This window comes from Pongo pygmaeus, chromosome 18 (assembly GCF_028885625.2).
Source record: "Pongo pygmaeus isolate AG05252 chromosome 18, NHGRI_mPonPyg2-v2.0_pri, whole genome shotgun sequence".
NCBI lineage: Eukaryota > Metazoa > Chordata > Mammalia > Primates > Hominidae > Pongo > Pongo pygmaeus.
In genome coordinates this window covers 444,239-463,949 of record NC_072391.2, presented here as the reverse complement: position 1 = coordinate 463,949, position 19,711 = coordinate 444,239, and the positions used below count along the sequence as shown (strand labels likewise).

The following is a 19,711-nucleotide window of genomic DNA, read 5'->3' as shown; positions in this document are numbered from 1 at the left end:
TGCAGCATTCTGACAGAGCATTTTAAGATTGTCTCCAGTGACAGCGTCCGAGCGCCTCTGTGGGCGTGGGTGGTGTCCTTGATCCCTCAGTCGATGGGGCTGAAGGTGACCCATGATTATCTCTTTGAGGCGTGTGTTGAGAGTCGGAGGAACACCCTGCAGTGTGTTCTCATGTGTTGCAAGGTGTACCACGCGTGACGTGATGCAGCAGGCGGAAAACAGTGGCCGTGAGCCTGGAGGACGTGGGGTTCAGAAGACGCCCACCACCTTCGGGGCTGTAGCGCACCTTCCTTTCTCTCTGAGTGTTGGTGGGGCTGGTGGAGCGATTGTCTCCGTCTTACTTGTGAGGGTCCAGCCCTCACTCAGGTTTATACACATAGTCAGGACTAGAGGCAGCTTTCCTTCCTCCGGTCTGCCTGCCTTCCCTGTCCCTCAGCTCTGCAGCTGAGGTGGGAGGTGCTCAAGCTGCCAGCCTCTGTGATGTTCGTGCAGCGAGACTTGTGGGGAGTGGCATTCCCATGTCCTGGGCATCCCTTCTTAGCATGAGAGGCATTCCTGTAGTTGTAAAAGTTTCCAGAAATTGCTTTAAAGTAGAACTATGCTTGTGGCCAAAATATATCTTGATTGAACATTTAAACTGAGTTTCTTGCTTTGAGTTTGAGCGGGAGGGCGTCATCGTGAGTCTTGTCTTGAGAAAACCTCTGGTCGTGTTTCATGGACCCACCTTTCCTAATCCTTGTCCTCTTAATGGTTTCAACAGGACAGATTGATTCACTTTGGAGCTGTAAGTACTGATGTATTAGGGTGCAGCGCTCATTGTTCATTGACGCAGAGTCCCAAAATGAATATCCAAGAGCAGGGTTTCCCCTTGGACCTCGGAGCAAGTTTCACCGAAGATGCTCCCCGACCCCCAGTGCCTGGTGAGGAGGGAGAACTGGTGTCCACAGACCCGAGGCCCGCCAGCTACAGTTTCTGCTCCGGGAAAGGTGTTGGCGTTAAAGGTGAGACTTCGACGGCCACTCCGAGGCGCTCGGATCTGGACCTGGGGTACGAGCCTGAGGGCAGTGCCTCCCCCACCCCACCATACTTGAAGTGGGCTGAGTCACTGCACTCCCTGCTGGATGACCAAGATGGGATAAGCCTGTTCAGGACTTTCCTGAAGCAGGAGGGCTGTGCCGACTTGCTGGACTTCTGGTTTGCCTGCACTGGCTTCAGGAAGCTGGAGCCCTGTGACTCGAACGAGGAGAAGAGGCTGAAGCTGGCGAGAGCCATCTACCGAAAGTACATTCTTGATAACAATGGCATCGTGTCCCGGCAGACCAAGCCAGCCACCAAGAGCTTCATAAAGGGCTGCATCATGAAGCAGCTGATCGATCCTGCCATGTTTGACCAGGCCCAGACAGAAATCCAGGCCACTATGGAGGAAAACACCTATCCCTCCTTCCTTAAGTCTGATATTTATTTGGAATATACGAGGACAGGCTCGGAGAGCCCGAAAGTCTGTAGTGACCAGAGCTCTGGGTCAGGGACAGGGAAGGGCATATCTGGATACCTGCCGACTTTAAATGAAGATGAGGAATGGAAGTGTGACCAGGACATGGACGAGGACGATGGCAGAGACGCTGCTCCTCCCGGAAGACTCCCTCAGAAGCTGCTCCTGGAGACAGCTGCCCCGAGGGTCTCCTCCAGTAGATGGTACAGCGAAGGCAGAGAGTTCAGGTGAGTCCGACGCCAGGCGTCCGCTTTCTGTACTCACCTCCGAGAGCTGGAGAACAAGCCAGGGAAAGGTGCTGATGAGGCGGGCGTTAACCCACACCGGATGTCCTGTTGCCGCTGGGGTTGAATTTTGGTTCTGTTCTTATTTGTGATACTTTTGCATTTGTCATTAGATACTTTTTTATATTTGTAATGTTGAGAATACTTTTACTGAGAACAGACTAAAATATATGACTTTATGAATCATTAGGAACATCGGAATTCTTAGACGTCACAATGACATGTAAACTTTACCCTTCAGCAGTTAAGTCTGTAACCTCTTAAATAGGAGCTGGATCTACCCAGTAGACATGGTCCTTTGTGCTTAATAAAGGGAGGAGTGGACGTTTCAGGGCATCGATAAGAATTGGAGAATTGGATTCTTGCTTTTTTTTTTTTGAGACGGAGTTTCATTTTTGTTGCCCAGGCTGGAGTGCAATGGCACAATCTCAGCTCACTGCAACCTTCGCCTCCCGGGTTCGGGCGATTCTCCTGCCTCAGCCTTCTGAGTAGCTGGGATTACAGGCATGCGCCACCACGCCCGGCTAATTTTGCATTATTAGTAGAGACGGGGTTTCTCCATGTTGGCCAGGCTGGTCCCGAACTCCCGACCTCAGGTGATCTGCCTGCCTCGGCCTCCCAAAGTGCTGGGATTACAGGCGTGAGCCGCCACACCCGGCCAGATTATTGCTTTTATAATGATCTTCTAAGCTTCTTCCTAGAGGCTGAGAAATAGTAGGGGGGACGTTTTACGTGTGGGGAATGGTCAGAGTACTTTGAAAACTTTCTGTGGCTATAGTGGGCATTCCAGGATTAGGCCTTTTTTCCTGCCAACAAAATCTGTTGGTGCTGTTGTGTAGTTCACAGCAGCCCGGACCCTGAGGCGATCCTGGCAGGGCGTGTGGGGTGCGTGTGTTGCCTGGGAGGGAGCAGAGTGGTGCTCAGCCTTGGAACCTGTTTCTTCGTTCTTCCTTCCCCGTGATCCCTGCGTGGTTCCTGAAGGTTTATTTGGCTTTCGGGCTGGCATCTACTGTGCTTGTGAGCAGAGCGCATGCATTTCCCACTCTTTCCCTAGAGCTGGTGACCGGAGGCTCCGGCCTGTGTAACTTTGAAAGCCTGGAATTCATGTGGCCTCTGCTGATCTAATCAAGACTCCGAAAGCACAGTCCCATGTGCTGGGACTCTCCCGAGGAGTTATTAAAAACCCATATTAGTTCTTCAAGCTTACTGTGACACAGAAATTGGCTACTTGCTCATAAACACAGGATTAAACATGTCTAAGGTTAAACTTGTAGTCTAAGTGATACGATTTAAGATGGACTGTCAACTGGGCGCAGTGACTCACGCCTGTAATCCCAGCACTTTGGGAGGCCGAGGCGGGCGAATTACCTGAGGTCGGGAGTTCGAGACCATCCTGGCCAACATGGTGAAACCTCATTTCTACTAAAAATACAAAAATTAGATAGGCGAGGTGGCGCATGCCTGTAATCCCGGCTACTCGGGAGGCTGAAGCAGGAGAATCGCTTGAACCTGGGAGGCAGAGGTTGCAGCTAGCCTTGGTTGTGCCATTGCACTCCAGCCTGGGCAACAAGAGGACAAGAGCGAAACTGTCTCAGGAAAAAAAAAAAAAAATGGACTTTCTAGGTTAATTTTTTTATTTTTTGAGACGGAGCCTTGCTCTATCGCCCAAGCGGGAGTGCAGTGGCGCCATCTCTGCTCACTGCAAGCTCCGCCTCCCGGGTTCATGCCATTCTCCTGCCTCACCCTCCCGAGTAGCTGGGACTACAGGCGCCCGCCACCACGCCCGGCCAATTTTTTGTATTTTTAGTAGAGATGGGGTTTCACCGCGTTAGCCAGGATGGTCTCGATCTCCTGACCTCGTGATCCGCCCACCTCAGCCTCCCAAAGTGCTGGGATTACAGACGTGGGCCACCACACCCGGCCTTTTTTTCCTTTTGTTCATTGTCTTTAGCCAAGTGCTATTTAGCAAGCATTTTAGGACACAATATGCCACAAAGTTATCCTGTTGAGTAAGCCTGGTATAACTGAGAGTTGAGTTTCTTTTTTTTTGAGATGGAGTCTCGCTCTGTCACACAGGCTGGAGTGTAGTAGCATTATCTCACTATCTCAGCTCACTGCAACTTCTGCCTCCTGGGTTTAAGTGATTCTCTTGCCTCCCAAGTAGCTGGGATTACAGGTGTGTGCTACCAGGCCTGGCTAATTTTTGTATTTTTAGTAGAGACGGTGTTTCGCCACGTTGGCCAGGATGGTCTCGAGCTCCTGGGCTCCAGTGATCTCAGCCTCTCAAAGTGCTGGGATTACAGGTGTGAGCCACTGCACCTGGCTGGTTATTTTTTTTTTACCTGTTTTTTTTGTTTGAGATGGAGTCTCACTCTGTCGCCCAGGCTGGAGTGCAGTAGTGCAATCTCAGCTCACTGCAACCTCTGCCTCCTGGGTTCAAGTGAGTCTCCTGCCTCAGCCTCCCGAGTAGCTGGGATTACAAGTGTGAGCTACCATGCCCAGCTACTTTTCTGTATTTTTAGTAGAGATGGGGTTTTACCATATTGGCCAGTCTGGTCTTGAACTCCTTTCCTCAAGAGATCCGCCCGCCTCAGCCTCCCAAAGTGCTGGGATTCCAGGTGTGAGCCACTGCGCCCGGCGCTGGCTGGTTATTTTTAAGATGAGACTGAAGTTGAGGGCTGGGCTGCAGGAAGAAAATGAGCTCTGTTCTGATTTCTGCCGTTAGAACCCCAGTGCCTCCCTCCCAGCTACTCTTCAGTTCTTGGCTGCGAGCAGTAGCTTTGCCGTCTGTCCTTGGTTTGCTGTATTTGTAATAAGCAACCTTTGCTATGAAATTAGTGGAATACATTGGCTTCTCCTGTCTAATTTTGTGTAGCTGTGTCTACACAGTTTGGGTCCTAACTTGCCTGCTCTGGGGCTGCTGGTGGCAGAGGACCCTGGGGCTTGGGAGTCCTGTCTGCGGTTGAATCATCTCTGTGGGAGGTGGCCTGTGGTGCAGCCTTGTGGCTTGAAGATCTCTGATGTTGGAATGGTTGCTTGTCAGCACGGACAGGGCATGAAGTCCAGGCTGTGTTCCTCACATTTGGACCATTCTCTTTGTCCTGCCAGGTGTGGGTGAGGGTGCACTAGGTTGGAAGTCGTGGAAACCCACCCACCTGAGCCCAACCCTGAAGGGCACTGTTGAGGCAGAGCCTCAGGTGTGCCTCAGTCAGGGCCTGGCACCTTTGCTTTGTGCCAGTGTGACTTTGCCTGCCTGGTGGGTGGCTTCGTGGGCTTTGTGTTGGAGGTGGCTGCTGCAGTGACCTTGGGCTCTGGGCTCTGGTTTACAGATGCTTCCCGCAGCTCTGACGGACGGGCCTGCTGTTGCTCTGAGGAGGGCACCTGTGCCGCTGTGTCCTGTCTGTCTCAGCACAGTCATGGTGCGTGTGCTGGGGGCTGTGCAGCAGGGCCACTTCTGAAGGAAAGTGGGGTTCTCCACCCAGACAGACGGCTGCTCCCCAGTGGGGAGCTGGGGGTGGTCCTCCAAAGAAAGGCTGCGGGTAATGCAAAGGGAAAAGGAGCGTGGGTACTGAACAGGCAGCTGGTGAGCATTACTACCACAACAGGGCCTGGAGCTTAGGCCTCACGTGTTAGGGGATGCATTTCCTGTGGAGAGCCGGTTAGTCGTCCCGGTGTGTCCGGAATTGGTGGGTTCTTGGTCTCACTGACTTCAAGAATGAAGCCGCGGACCCTCGCCGTGAGTGTTACAGTTCTTACAGGCGGCGTGTCCGGAGTTTGTTCCTTCTGATGTTCAGATGTGTTTGGAGTTTCTTCCTTCTGGTGGGTTCATGGTCTCGCTGGCTCAGGAGTGAAGCTGCAGACCTTCGCGGTGAGTGTTACAGCTCTTAAGGCGGCGCGTCTGGAGTTGTTTGTTCCTCTCGGTGGGTTTGTGGTCTCGCTGGCTTCAGGAGTGAAGCTGCAGACCTTCGCAGTGAGTGTTACAGCTCATAAAGGCAGTGTGGACCCAAAGAGTGAGCAGCAGCAAGATTTATTGCAAAGAGAGAAAGAACAAAGTTTCCACTGTGTGGAAGGAGACCCAAGCAGATTGCCACTGCTGGCTCGGGCAGCCTGCTTTTATTCTCTTATCTGGCCCCACCCACATCCTGCTGATTGGTGGAGCTGGTAGAGCCGAGTGGTCTGTTTTGACAGGGCGCTGATTGGTGCGTTTACAATCCCTGAGCTAGACACAAAGGTTCTCCTTGTCCCCACCGCATTAGCCAGATACAGTGTCGACACAAAGGTTCTCCAAGTCCCCACCAGAGTAGCTAGATACAGAGTGTCGATTGGTGCATTCACAAACCCTGAGCTAGACACAGGGTGCTGATTGGTGTGTTTACAAACCTTGAGCTAGCTACAGAGTGCCGATTGGTATATTTACAATCCCCTAGCTAGACATAAAGGTTCTCCAAGGCCCCACCAGTGTAGCAAGATACAGAGTGTCGATTGATGCATTCACAAACCCTGAGCTAGACACAGGGTGCTGATTGGTGTGTTTACAAACCTTGAGCTAGATACAGAGCGCCGATTGGTGTATTTACAATCCCCTAGCTAGACATAAAGGTTCTCCAAGGCCCCACCAGTGTAGCAAGATACAGAGTGTCGATTGATGCATTCACAAACCCTGAGCTAGACACAGGGTGCTGATTGGTGTGTTTACAAACCTTGAGCTAGCTACAGAGTGCCGATTGGTGTATTTACAATCCCCTAGCTAGACATAAAGGTTCTGCAAGTCTCCACCAGAGTAGCTAGATATAGAGTGTCGATTGGTGCATTCACAAACCCTGAGCTAGACACACGGTGCTGATTGGTGTGTTTACAAACCTTGAGCTAGATACAGAGTGCCGATTGGTGTATTTACAATCCCCTAGCTAGACATAAAGGTTCTCCAAGGCCCCACCAGAGTAGCTAGATACAGAGTGTCGATTGATGCATTCACAAACCCTGAGCTAGACACAGGGTGCTGATTGGTGTGTTTACAAACCTTGAGCTAGATACAGAGTGCCAGTTGGTGTATTTACAATCCCTTAGCTAGACATAAAGGTTCTCCACGTCCCCACCAGACTCAGGAGCCCAGCTGGCTTCACCCAGTGGATCCCGCACTGGGGCTACAGGTGGAGCTGCCTGCTAGTCCTGCGCCGTGCGCCTGCACTCTTACCCCTTGGGTGGTCGATGGGACCGGGCGCGGTGGAGCAGGGGGCTGCACTCGTCGGGGAGGCTCCGGCGGCACCGGAGCCCACAGAGGGGGTGGGAGGCTCAGGCATGGCGGGCTGCAGGTCCTGAGCCCTGCCCTGCGGGAAGGCAGCTAAGGCCTGAAGAGAAATTGAGCACAGCGCCGGTGGGCTGGCAATGCTGGGGGACCCAGTACACCCTCTGCAGCCGCTGGCCCAGGTGCTAAGCCCCTCATTGCCCGGGGCCTGCAGGGCCGGCCAGCTGCTCCTAGTGCCCGGCCCGCCAAGCCCACGCCCACCCGAAAGTCCAGCTGGCCCGCAAGCGCCGCACGCAGCCCTGGTTCCCGCTCGCGCCTGTTCCTCCACACCTCCCTGTCAGCTGAGGGAGCTGGCTCTGGCCTTGGCCAGCCCAGAAAGGGGCTCCCACAGTGCAGTGGCGGGCTGAAGGGCTCCTCAAGTGCCGCCAAAGTGGGAGCCCAGGCAGAGGAGGCGCCGAGAGCAAGTGAGGGCTGTGAGGACTGCCAGCACGCTGTCACCTCTCACCGGGGTGGAATTTGCGTGAAGGAACGTGTCAGGAGGGCCAGGCCTCGCGTGCTGACCCCTCTGTCCTGGGGGCTGCTTTGCCTGCATCTCTGCCACAGTCCCTCATCCCCTGCAGTGGGGCTGCTGCGGTCCAGCACGGCCACAGGCGTCCAGTTCCCCTGTGGGAGGCCTGGGTGCGGGTCCTTGTTGGTCCGTGCGTGAGCCGTGTGGTGGTTTCACATACTTGATTTGAGGAAAGTGAAGTGTTCTGCTTAGGTGTTTGTCTCAGCCTAGGAAAGAGCTCCATTCCTGGCCCTTCTCTGCATTTGTCCCACTCACCCGCTGTCATTTTGAGCGCCTGGGCCAAGGTTTCATGGGGTTCCTCCCTGCCTCCCCGGTTCTGCCTCTGTGGGAACACTTTCTGCACCTTCGGGTCTTTGTTCCCATTGTCAGTGGAACTTTGAACAGAGCTGGCTGGTTCACCTCGTCATTTCAGCGGTGTAGATCAGCAGGCAGGTTCTGCTGTTGACTGAGTGCTGGGCGGGAGGCCCAGGGCCTGTACTCCCAGGCCGGCGGGCTCAGGCTCTGCTCCTCTTCAGGGTGGCTTGGCCCACCAGGCGGCCTTCAGGGCTGGCCTTGCATGCGCCTGCCAGGTCCGCTTGGTCAGGCCCGCAGTCCCCTCACCACTGGCCCCTTCTGTTGACTGCCCTGACCTTCCTCGCTGGCTGGGGACAGGGTCTTTCTAGATATTTTCGTGTGTCTTCCCGGGCCAGTCCAGTGATGCATTTATGGATAGGGCTGGTCAGTGTGGCTGTGGCCAGAGAGTGGATGACAGACATGTCCACAGCAGGAGCAACATGGTGGCTTGTCTTGGGCTCCTGGTTCGTGGAGCTGCCCAGAGGACTGGTGGGTCCTTTCAAGGTGGGCAGCCAGCACTTGCCGTTCAGGTTCCCGCAGGGGTGCATGAGGAACCGTCTGACCTGCTCATTAGTTTATTGACTGTGTTTCTGGTAATGGCCTAAAAGGTTAAGAGAAGAAATGGTTAAAAAAAAAAAAAAAAAAGAAGAAGAGAAAGAAAGGGCCCAAAATGTGTACAGAGTTGTCTGTGGAGGACTGGTTTTGGGTTTCCGTGTCAGTTGGATCTCAGGCGGTGGTGCTGTTGAAGGTGCCCGGCTGCAGAGGGGCTGTGTTGCAAGGGTGAACTCTGCTTCCTGTGCAAAGGGTGTGGCCCAGGGAGGGGTCGCCCCCAGGCTTGTCTTGTTAAGGGGACCTCTGCTGTGGTGCAGAGGGAGCAGAGGTGCTTGTGAGCCATACTGCCGGTTGCGTGGGCTCCCCTTGCCTGGGTGTGGGAGGCTTTCTAGTCTCCTTTGGGGTATTTGCTTCCCCTCTTTGAGCAGATCTAAAGAGAATTTTTTTTTTTTTTTTAAGACAGAGTCTTGCTCTGTCACCCAGGCTGGAGTGCAGTGGCACAGTCTCGGCTCACTGCAGCCTCCGCCTCCCAGGTTGAGGCAGTTCTCCTGCCCCAACCTCCCCAGTAGCTGGGGTTATAGGCACCCGCCACAATGCCTGGCTAATTTTTTTTTTTTTTTTTTTTTGAGATGGAGTCTCGCTCTATCGCCAAGGCTGGAGTGCAGTGGCACAATCTCAGCTCACTGCAACCTCCATCTCCTGGGTTCAAGCGATTCTCCTGCCTCAGCCTCCTCAGCAGCTGGGACTACAGGCGCGTGTCACCACGCCCCGCTAATTTTTTTTGTATTTTTAGTAGAGATGGGGTTTCACCATGTTAGCCAGGATGGTCTCGATCTCCTGACCTTGTGATCCGCCCACCTCAGCCTCCCAAAGTACTGCGATTACAGGCGTGAGCCACCGCGCCCAGCCTGTTTTTGAGACCAGGCTGGCTGGTTTTGAACTCCTGACCCCAAGTGATCTGCCTGCCTCGGCCTCCCAAAGTGCAGGGGTTGCAGGTGTGAACCACCACGCCCAGCCCAAAGAGAAATTTTTTTGTTTGTGGATGTCCAAGGAAAACTTTAAAAATGATTCCTGGCCAGGCATGGTGGCTCACGCCTGTAATCCCAGACTCTGCTGGACTCTGCCGGTGCTCTGCTGGACTCTGTCACCACAGCACCAGCTTGCATCCCACTTTTTTTTTTCCCCCAAGATGGAGTTTCGCTCTTGTCTCCCAGGCTGGAGTGCAGTGGCACGATCTCGGCTCACTGCAACCTCTGCCTCTCAGGTTCAAGTGATTCTCCAGTCTCAGCCTCCCGAGTAGCTGGGATTACAGGTGCGTACCCCCACTCCTGGCTACTTTATGTATTTTTAGTAGAGACAAGGTTTCGCCATGTTGGCCAGGCTGGTCTCGAACTCCTGACCTTAAGTGATCCGCCCACCTCGGCCTCCCAAAGTGCTGGAATTACAGGCGTGAGCCACTGTGCCCAGTCCATCTTGTATTTTTATGCAGCTGTCAGTGGGCAAGGACTCCAAACATATTTTTTCTCTTCCTTAGCCACGTAAAGCTCCATAGTCTCAGACAGGTTTCAGCAGAGTCCACGAAAGTATCTGTAGTTGCCTGTCAGGCCAAAGGATTCTGGAACCGAGAGGCCCCTTTGCATGGGTGGACCTCAGTCCCGAGCTGTGTGGGTGGGTTGTGAAAGGGAAGCACTTTGCAGACAGCCAGTGGCAGACGTGCTGACGAGACTGTGTGCCTGGCCCTGGTGCTGGTGCTGACCTGCAGCAGCTGTTTCTGGAGGGCTTGGAGCAAGTGTCCCTGTGGGCCCGTGTGGCCCTTCTTGGAACTGAGCCGTAGCCGTGACTGGCTGCCTGGCACCCCAGCCCATTCTCACATTTTGTGCCAGTGTCACAGATTTGAATTGATGCACACGCTCCGGTTCTGCTCATCCTTGTCAAACGCAGACGTCATCTGTAGCAGCGTACCCTGCAGTTATCGGAGGTGGGGGCCAGGCTGGGCCATGGTGGCTGTCAGGGAGAGAGGGCCGCCTGTTGGCTCTTTCTTGGGCCCCTCCGCTGCCTACTTGCGCGTGTGGAGGGCAGCAGCTTCGCCTCAGTTTCCACGTGTCACATCTGTGAGAATAACCACTCAGGGTCCTCTCAGAACCCATTAGCTCCAGAAGGTGTTTGGTCTCTCCACTCCCTGAAAGATGGAGACTGGTCACAGGGCTCTGTGAAAACACACACAGCTCCACCATACTGCTATGGCGTCCGGGGGGCCCCCAGAGGCCTCATGCCCGGCTGAGTGTGCATAGGGCCCAGACTCCATGCCCTTCTCCTCCAGCAAAGTACCCTGGGCCCTGTCCGGAGTTGGACTCTGGCTTGTGTGGATTGCATCCTCGGCCCATGGGCCTCCTTCGTGATCCGTTGAGGCATCTGCTGGCAAATGGGCTCAGCTCTTGGCTCAACCGCTGGCTGGGTGGCCAGGTGGCCGGGTGGCTGGGCGTCCAGGTGTCCGGGTGTCCGGGCAGGCGCTGTCCTCGCTGTGAGCTGCAGTGGGCTGCTTGGTCCTGGGCCCTGCTCATGGCACTCACCCTCCTGCCTCCTTTGAGGTTGCTCCAGTGCTTTTTTTTTTTTTTGGTTTTGACCCACCCTGGATCTTTACTAGCTCACCTGTAGTCTATGGGATTGGTGTCTGCCCCTAAACAAACATTTAAAATAACCCTAAGGAGTGCTGCTTGTAATAGTCCAGCAAATAGGATGACTTGAATGCCCAGTGGCAAGCTGGTTGGTTACACAGGCATTTTTTTTCTGTACAGTTGGATATGTGGGCTTTTAATTTTTTTCTTTGTTTTTCTGTATTTTCCAAATTCCTATAACAGCATGTTTATAATTAGAAAGTATATTATTAAAAGAATAAAAGCTTTATAATATGCAGCTATTCAAAAGCACATTTTTTCTTTAAAAAGGATACACGTAAATGTGTCTTTTTTTTTTTTTGAGATGGGGTCTTGCTCTGTCACCCAGGCTGGAGTGCAGTGGTGTGATCTTAGCTCACTGCAACCTCTCCCTCCCAGGCTCAAGAGCTGCTCCTCCCTCAGCCTCCCCAGTAGCTGGGATTACAGGTGCCCACCACCACGCCGAGCTAATTTTTTTGTGTTTTTAATAGAGACGGGGTTTCACCGTGTTAGCCAGCATGGTCTCAATCTCCTGACCTCGTGATCCACCCGCCTCGGCCCCCCAAAGTGCTGGGATTACAGGCGTGAGCCACTGCGCCTGGCCCACACCTAGTTAAGTTCTTGTATTTATGTTTTTTTTTTTTTTTTGAGGCGGAGTCTTGCTCTGTTGCCCAGACTGGAGTGCAGTGGTACAACCTTGGCTCACTGCAACCTCCGCCTCCTGGGTTCAAATGATTCTCCTGCCTCAGCTTCCTGAGTAGCTGGGATTACAGACATGCGCCACCACACCTGGCTAATTTTTGTATTTTTAGTAGAGATGAGGTTTCACCATGTTGGCCAGACTGGTCTTGGACTGACCTCGTGATCTGCCTGCATTGGCCTCCCAAAGTGCTGGAATTACAGGTGTGAGGCAACGCGCCCAGCTGGTGTCTGTTCTTTTAGGGACACCAGCCCTCTTGGGTCAGGGTCCCACCTTTACGTTCTCATCTAACAATAACACTTCCTTAACTTCAAGCACAGCCACGTGGTGGTCAGGGCTGACACATATTAATTGGGCAACACGGTTCGGTCCTTAGTGCCTTTTCTGAGTAACGTGCTCACTGCTATCTTGTGTCCACTGGCTCTTTGAGAGCTCTGCTGCTCTCCTGTCTCACCCCCCGCCCTGAGGTGTTCATGCTTGGTGCTTTCACTTCTGAGCCAAGTGGGTCAAGCATTTTCTTTTTTGAGACAGAGTTTTGCTCTCGTCCCCTAGGCTGGAGTGCAATGGCACGATCTTGGCTCACTGCAACCTCCGCCTCCTGGGTTTAAGAAATTCTTCTGCCTCAGCCTCCCGAGTAGCTGGGATTACAGGCATGCGTCACCACGCCCAGCTAATTTTTGTATTTTTAGCAGAGACCAGGTTTTACCATGTTGGCCAGGCTGGTCTCGAACTCCTGACCTCAAGTGATGCACCTGCCTTGGCCTCCCAAATTGCTAGGATTATAGGCGTGAGCCACCATGCCTGGCCATTTTCTTTCCTGTACAGTTTTGTGTGTTTGTTTTTGAGTTAATAATGGCTGTTTTTTTTTCATTTGATTAAATACTTTACTTTCCAACTTAAATCTTCCCATATTCTTCAGCTCAATAGAGTGCTTGTGAATATTCTCCTCAGTGTAAAACCTGTTGGGTAAAGTATTTTTTCTCTGGAAGACATGTGTCCTGAAGTCTTCCATATTCCCACTCTGGTTGAAACAGTTACTCTTTAGGCATCCTGTGGTGCTGGGTGCTGTGGCGCTGGTGTGTATGGTACTGGGTGCTGTGTAACTGGGCGCAGGGGTACTGGGTGCCGTGTAACTGGGCGCAGGGGTACTGGGTGCCGTGTAACTGGGCGCAGGGGTACTGGGTGCCGTGTAACTGGGCGCAGGGGTACTGGGTGCCGTGTAACTGGGCGCAGGGGTACTGGGTGCCGTGTAACTGGGCGCAGGGGTACTGGGTGCCGTGTAACTGGGCGCAGGGGTACTGGGTGCTGTGTAACTGGGCGCAGGGGTACTGGCATGCCGTGTAACTGGGCGCAGGGGTACTGGGTGCTGTTATTGGGTGCCGTGGTACTGGCATGCTGTGTAACTGGGCGCAGTGGTACTGGGTGCTGTTATTGGGTGCCGTGGTACTGGGTGTTGTGTTATTGGTGCCATGGTACTGGTTTCTGTGTTATTGGCATGCAGTGGTACTGGGTGCTACGTTATTGGTGTGCCGTGGTACTGGGTGCTTTGTTATTGGCATGCTATGGTACTGAGTGCTATGTTATTGGTGTGCTGGGTACTGGGTGCTGTGTAATTAGTGTGCCGTGGTACTGGGTGCAGTGTAATTAGCGTGCTGTGATACTGGGTGCTGCATTATTGGCATGCCGTGGTACTGGGTGCTGTGTTATTAGTGTGTCCTGGTACAGACTAGTGGCTGAGGTGCGCCTGTGTGGAGATCTGAGTGTGACGTAAGTAGAGGCACTAGCGTGAGAGCCCCTCATGCAGTGTCAGGCTTGCACCTTTACTTGGAAATTCCATTAGCTTTGGAATTTATAGCTTCGTGGTGCAGTGTGGAGTTATGTTGGAGATACCATAAAGATAAAGCATTTCCATGGTGAACAAAAAAGTTTACAAATAAAAGCAGTCCAGGCCGTTTTTATTTTGGCTTTGTTATGTGTCCACTTACGGCTGTGCATTCTATACGCCAATGGGAGTGTTTGATACATTCTCATGAGTTGGTTGCGTTTGGTTCATTTGGGTAAAGTGAAACTCCTTTTAAAAGAAGCAGAAAAAAATTAAATATCTCATAAAAATAAAGATTTTCTATTTTTGCCTCAGAGTGTTTCTCTCCAGTGAGTGGTGTGTAATTAGTGTGCCATGGTACTGGGTGGTAATTAGCGTGCCATGGTACTGGGTGCTGTGTAATTAGCGTGCCATGATACTGGGTGGTTTGTTTTTGGCATGCCATGGTGCTGGGTGCTGTATTATTGGCATGCTGTGGTACTGGGTGCTGTGTTATTGGCGTGTTGTACTGGGTACTGTGTTATTGGCATGCTGTGGTACTGGGTGCTATGTTATTGGTGTGCTGTGGTATTGGGTGCTGTGTAATTAGCATGCCATAGTACTGGGTGCTGCATTACTGGCGTGCTGTGCTACTGGGTGCTGTGTTATTAGTGTGCAGTGGTACTGGGTGCTGTGTTTTTGGCATGCTGTGGTACTGGGTGCTGTGTTATTGGTGTGTTGTGGTACTGGGTGCTGTGTAATTAGCATGCCATGGTACTGGGTGCTACATTATTGGCATGCCGTGGTATTGGGTGCTGTGTAATTAGCATGCCATGGTACTGGGTGCTGGGTTATTGGCATGCTGTGATACTGGGTGCTGTGTTACTGGTGTGCTGTGGTACTGGATGCTGTGGAATTAGCATGCCATGGTACTGGGTGCTGTGTTATTGGCGTGCCATGGTACTGGGTGCTGTTATTGGTGTGCCATGGTACTGGGTGCTGTTATTGGTGTGCCATGGTACTGGGTGCTGTGTTATTGGTGTGCCTTGGTACTGGGTGCTGTGTAATTAGCATGCCATGGTACTGGGTACTGGGTGCTGTAGTACTGGGTGCTGTTATTGGCATGCCATGGTACTGGGTGCTGTGTTATTGGTGTAATGTGGTACTGGGTGCTGTGTTATGGGCATGCTATGGTACTGGGTGCTGTGGTACTGCGTGCTGTGTTATTGGATGCCATGGTACTGCATGCTGTGTTATTGGTGTGCTGTGGTACTGGGTGCTGTGTTATTGGCATGGTATGGTACTGAGTGCTGTGTTACGGGCATGCTATGGTACCTGGTGCTGTGTTACTGGTGTGCTGTGGTACTGAGTGCTGTGGTATTGGGTGCCATGGTATTGGGTGTGCTGTGGTACTGGGTGCTGTGTTATTGGCATGGTATGGTACTGGGTGCTGTGTTATGGGCATGCTGTGGTACCTGGTGCTGTGTTACTGGTGTGCTGTGGTACTGGTGTTATGTGCTCATGCCAAAAGAACTTGAAGGAGAGATGAGTTGGGTTTAGAATTTAGGTTGGGTGGCACCTCCCCATAAATTTGGAGGAATTGCACCATCACCTTCTGTTTTTCTGAGCTGCACTGGAAAGATCTGGCTCCATTCTCTTCATACGGTGTGGATGGGGCTTTTTTTCTTCCCTCCAGACATTTTTTGGATGTTTTCTTTATCAACAGTGTTATTTCATAATATTGTGTTTTGCTTGGGGCTTTTTTCTTTCATTGTGCTGAAGAAATTTGTCCTTTAATTCTGGACTTTAAAAAATGCTATTTGTTTCTTTTCTTTTTTTTTTTTTTTTCTGAGACGAGTCTGGAAAAAAAGGCTCGAGCGATCCTCCTGCCTCAGCCTTCAGAGTAGCTGGGACTATAGGCACCAGCACACCCCACTGATTTTTTTTTTCGAGATGGAATTTCGCTCTTGTTGCCCAGGTTGGGGTGCAGTGGTGCGATCTCGGCTCACCGCATCCGCTGCCTCCCGGGTTCAAGCAATTCTCCTGCCTCAGCCTCCTGAGTAGCTGGGATTACAGGCATGCGCCACCACACCCAGCTAATTTTGTATTTTTAGTAGAGATGGGGTTTCTCCATGTTGGTCAGGCTGGTCTCAAACTCCCGACCTCAGGTGATCCGCCTGCCTCGGCCTCCCAAAGTGCTGGGATTGCAGGTGTGAGCAGTCGCACCTGGCCCACCTCTCTAATCTTTTTTTACAGTTTTTTGTAGAGACAAGGTCTCCCTATGTTGCCCAGGCTGGTCTCAAGCTCCTGGCCTGGAGCAGTCCTCCTACCTTAGTCTCTCAGAGAGTTGAGATTTCAGGTGTGAGCCATTGATTGCATCCGGCCAGAAATGTTATTTCTTTGATAATTCCTTCTCTCCCTCTTTACCATTTCTCATTTTAGAACTTATTTGAGACCTTATGTAGATTTTGGGCCATTTAGAGTGATCCTTTAAATTTTAAATCTTTCATATATTTTGCATTTCTTTTTGTTGTGTTTTCGTATCTTTTCAATACATTTTTTCCTGCCCTTGCTTTCTGAATATACACAAAAAGTTATCCTTTTTTTTTTTTTTTTTTGGTTTAGATCAACATTGTTTAGATCAAAATCTTTCTGGAGATGTTAAGATGTTAAGTGTAATTTTTTTTTCTTTTTTTTTTTTTTGAGAAGGAGTCTCGCTCTGTCGCCCAGGCTGGAGTGCAGTGGTGCGATCTCAGCTCACTGCAGCCTCCACCTTCCGGGTTCATGCCATTCTCCTGCCTCAGCCTCCCTAGAGCTGGGACTACAGGCGCCCGCCACCACGCCCAGCTGATTTTTTGTATTTTTAGTAGAGACGGTGTTTCACTGTGTTAGCCAGGATGGTCTCCATCTCCTGACCTCATAATCCGCTCACCTCGGCCTCCCAAAGTGCTGGGATTACAGGCATGAGCCACTGTGCCCGGCTTTTTTTTTCTTCTTGAGATAGTCTTGCTCTGTCATCCAGGCTGGAGTGCAGTGGTGTGATCTCAGCTCACTGCAGCCTCAACCTCCTGGGCTCAAGAAATTCTCCCACCTTAGCCTCCTGAGTAGCTGGGACCACAGGTGTGCCTCACTGTGCCTGGGTAATTTTTTATTTTTTTATTTTTTATTTTTAAATTTTTTTTGAGACAGAGTCTCGCTCTGTTGGCCAGGCTGGAGTGCAGTGGCACAATCTCGGCTCACTGCAACCTCCGTCTCCCGGGCTCAAGCAATTCTCCTGTCTCAGCCTCCTAAGTAGCTGGGATTATAGGCGTGTGCCACCACCCCTGGCTAATTTTTATATTTTTATTAGACTCAGGGTTTCTCCATGTTGGCCAGGCTGGTCTCAAACCCCTGACCTCAGGTAATCCGCCTGCCTTGGCCTCCCAAAGTGCTGGAATTAAAAGCGTGTGAGCCACTGCGCCTGGCTTGTTTTTTTAAGTTTTTATTATTTTAATTTCTTTTATTGTTATTTTTAATTTTTATTAACTTTATTTTATTATTCTATTATTTTATTATTATTTTTTATTTCTGTCACCCAGGCTGGAGTGCAGTGGTGTGACCACTGTTCACTTTAGCCTCAACTAGAGATAGGGTTTCACCATGTTGGCCAGGCTGGTCTGGAACTCCTGACCTCAGGTGATCCGCCTCCCTCTGCCTCCCAAAGTGTTGGGATTACAGGCGTGAGCCACCGCGGCTGGCCCTGGCTATTTTTTTTTTTTTTTTTTTTTTTGTAGAGATGGGTTCTTGCTGTGTTGCCTAGGCTGGTCTCAAACCCCTGGCCTCAAACAGTTCTTCTGCCTTGGCCTCCCAATGCATTGGGATTAAAGGTGTGAGCCATGACGCCTGGCTGCAGGGTGTTTTTTTTTTTTTTGGAGACGGAGTCTTGGTTTGTTGCCCAGGCTGGAGTGCAGTGGCGTGATCTCAGCTCACTGCAAGCTCTGCCTCCCGGGTTCACGCCATTCTCCTGCCTCAGCCTCTTGAGTAGCTGGGACTACAGGCGCAAGCCAATGCCCGGCTAATTTTTTCATATTTTTAGTAGAGACGGGGTTTCACTGTATTAGCCAGGATGGTCTCAATCTCCTGACCTCGTGATCCGCCTGCCTTGGCCTCCCAAAGTGCTGGGATTACAGGCGTGAGCCACCGTGCCCAGCCTGGCTACAGGTTTTATATCCTGTTTCTAAAAGTTAAATATGCTTTACTTGTGGTTGTGATGTTGCTGCTGCGAGTTCTCTAAACTGTCCTTGGACTGTGGGGCCCTCAGTTGTTGCTGGTCCACCACCATCTGCAGGAGCTGTGAACAGAGGACTGTCAGGGACCATTGTCGCTGCTGAAGGCTGCTGACCTGTGGACTCTTGCACTGCCTGTCTCAGGCATCAGGCCCATCCTCGAGCCCCTAACGAGGTGTGGGAGTGTCATGCCATCCATGTGGAAACTGAGGCCCTGGGAGATTAAGTAACTTCCCATCTGCTGTAGTCAGGGTTGGGCCCTTAGTCACCTTAGTCTCTGGAACCCACAGGCCTGGAAACGACGCTTTTGAGCAGGGGCTCAGAGAGGCTGGGGGTCAGACTAGTGGCCAAGGTGCGCCTGTGTGGAGATCTGAGGGTGACGTAAGTAGAGGCACTGGCGTGAGGGCCCCTCATGCAGTGTCAGGCTTGCACCTTTGCTTGGAAATTCCATTAGCTTTGGAATGTATAGCTTCGTGGTGCAGTGTGGAGTTATGTTGGAGATACCACAAAGATAAAGCATTTCCATGGTGAACAAAAAAGTTTGCAAATAAAAGCAGTCCAGGCAGTTTTTGTTTTGGCTTTGTTATGCGTCCACTTATGGCTGTGCATTCTATACGCCGATAGGAATGTTTGATAGATTTTCATGAGTTGGTCGCGTTTGGTTCATTTGGGTAAAGTGAAACTCCTTTTAAAAGAAGCAGAAAAAAATTAAATATCTCATAAAAATAAAGATTTTCTATTTCTGCCTCAGAGTGTTTCTCTCCAGACAGAGGCTTCTTCCTGCTGCACACTCAGAGTCAAGGAAACTAGACACAGCTGCTTTGGAGTGTTAGGGACGTCCATGAGCTGTCAGCCCAGGGAAGGGCTGCAGGATCCCTGACAATGTCATAAAGAGGGTAGACCCAGCTTGGAACTTGCAGTTTCTAAATTTCTTCAAGGGAACAAATCAGAGTGCTTCATGTACAGAATTTTTTTTTTCATGTACAGAATTTTTACCTTAACTAGATTCATAAGTGTCAGATGTTTTAGTTTTAATAAGACGTGGCTTTCAGAAGTTGTTATTTTCGTCTTGTAGCTTCAGCACTGAGAGCTGGTCTCCTTCGGGTGAGTTTTATGCAGGATTCAGGGACCATGACTGTAAGCTGGCAACCTGGTTCTGGGTAAATGATGGATTCAGACTTCTGCTGAGGAGGCTCTGAGGCTGGCGTGAGACTTGCCATCCTGCAGTCTGCAAGGGCTGCAGTCCGGCTGGCCTTTGTAAAGACCCTGGAGCAATAGGGCAGATTGCATCTTGGCAAATGACTCTAAATTGCCTGCAATTTGTTGGGAATTGCCACTTCCAAATGTTTGTTGCAGCATAGATAATCTGAGCTTGTGAAAGGTCATTGGCTCTTCTTTGGAACTGATAAATTCCTGGAAGCTTCTGCTCCAGGGGTCAAGGCTGGAGTGAGGGGGCTAGTGTCTCCTGGGGAGGAAAGCATAAAACATTTTTTGTTCTACTTTTTAAATGTTACCATTCTTCATTACATAAAGTGTTTCTCATCAGATCCTTGTGAACCTAAAAATGTGATGTGAAGCCATTTGTGCAGTTCCAGGCTCTGAAGAGACTTTTGTGACATTTAAGAAGTCTGGCAGTGAGCAGCACAGAACTGATTTAAATGCACAGTGTTTACGCTGAGCAGAGGAAAGAGGTCTTCAGTTTCATAACTGATCGTGTTGAGCACTAACTAGTGAGTCTCATCAGTGAGTTCTTTGGTGCATTATAGTTTTCAAAGTGTTCTTCACGCACATTATTTCATAGTTTTCAGTCAATGCAA

General features: G+C 51.1%; 1 protein-coding gene across 8 annotated transcripts in view; it reads left to right on the top strand.

Annotated features, from left to right (window-relative positions):
* AXIN1 (axin 1) overlaps positions 1 to 19,711 on the top strand; it is a 68,196-nt gene that overhangs the window by 4,885 nt on the left and 43,600 nt on the right. For all 8 annotated transcript variants that reach the window (XM_063654732.1, XM_063654731.1, XM_063654730.1 and 5 more), the window contains exon 2: positions 761 to 1,719. In XM_063654732.1, the coding sequence (XP_063510802.1) occupies positions 842 to 1,719 (878 nt within the window). In that variant the 5' untranslated portion in view covers positions 761 to 841. The remainder of the gene's footprint in view (positions 1 to 760; positions 1,720 to 19,711) is intronic.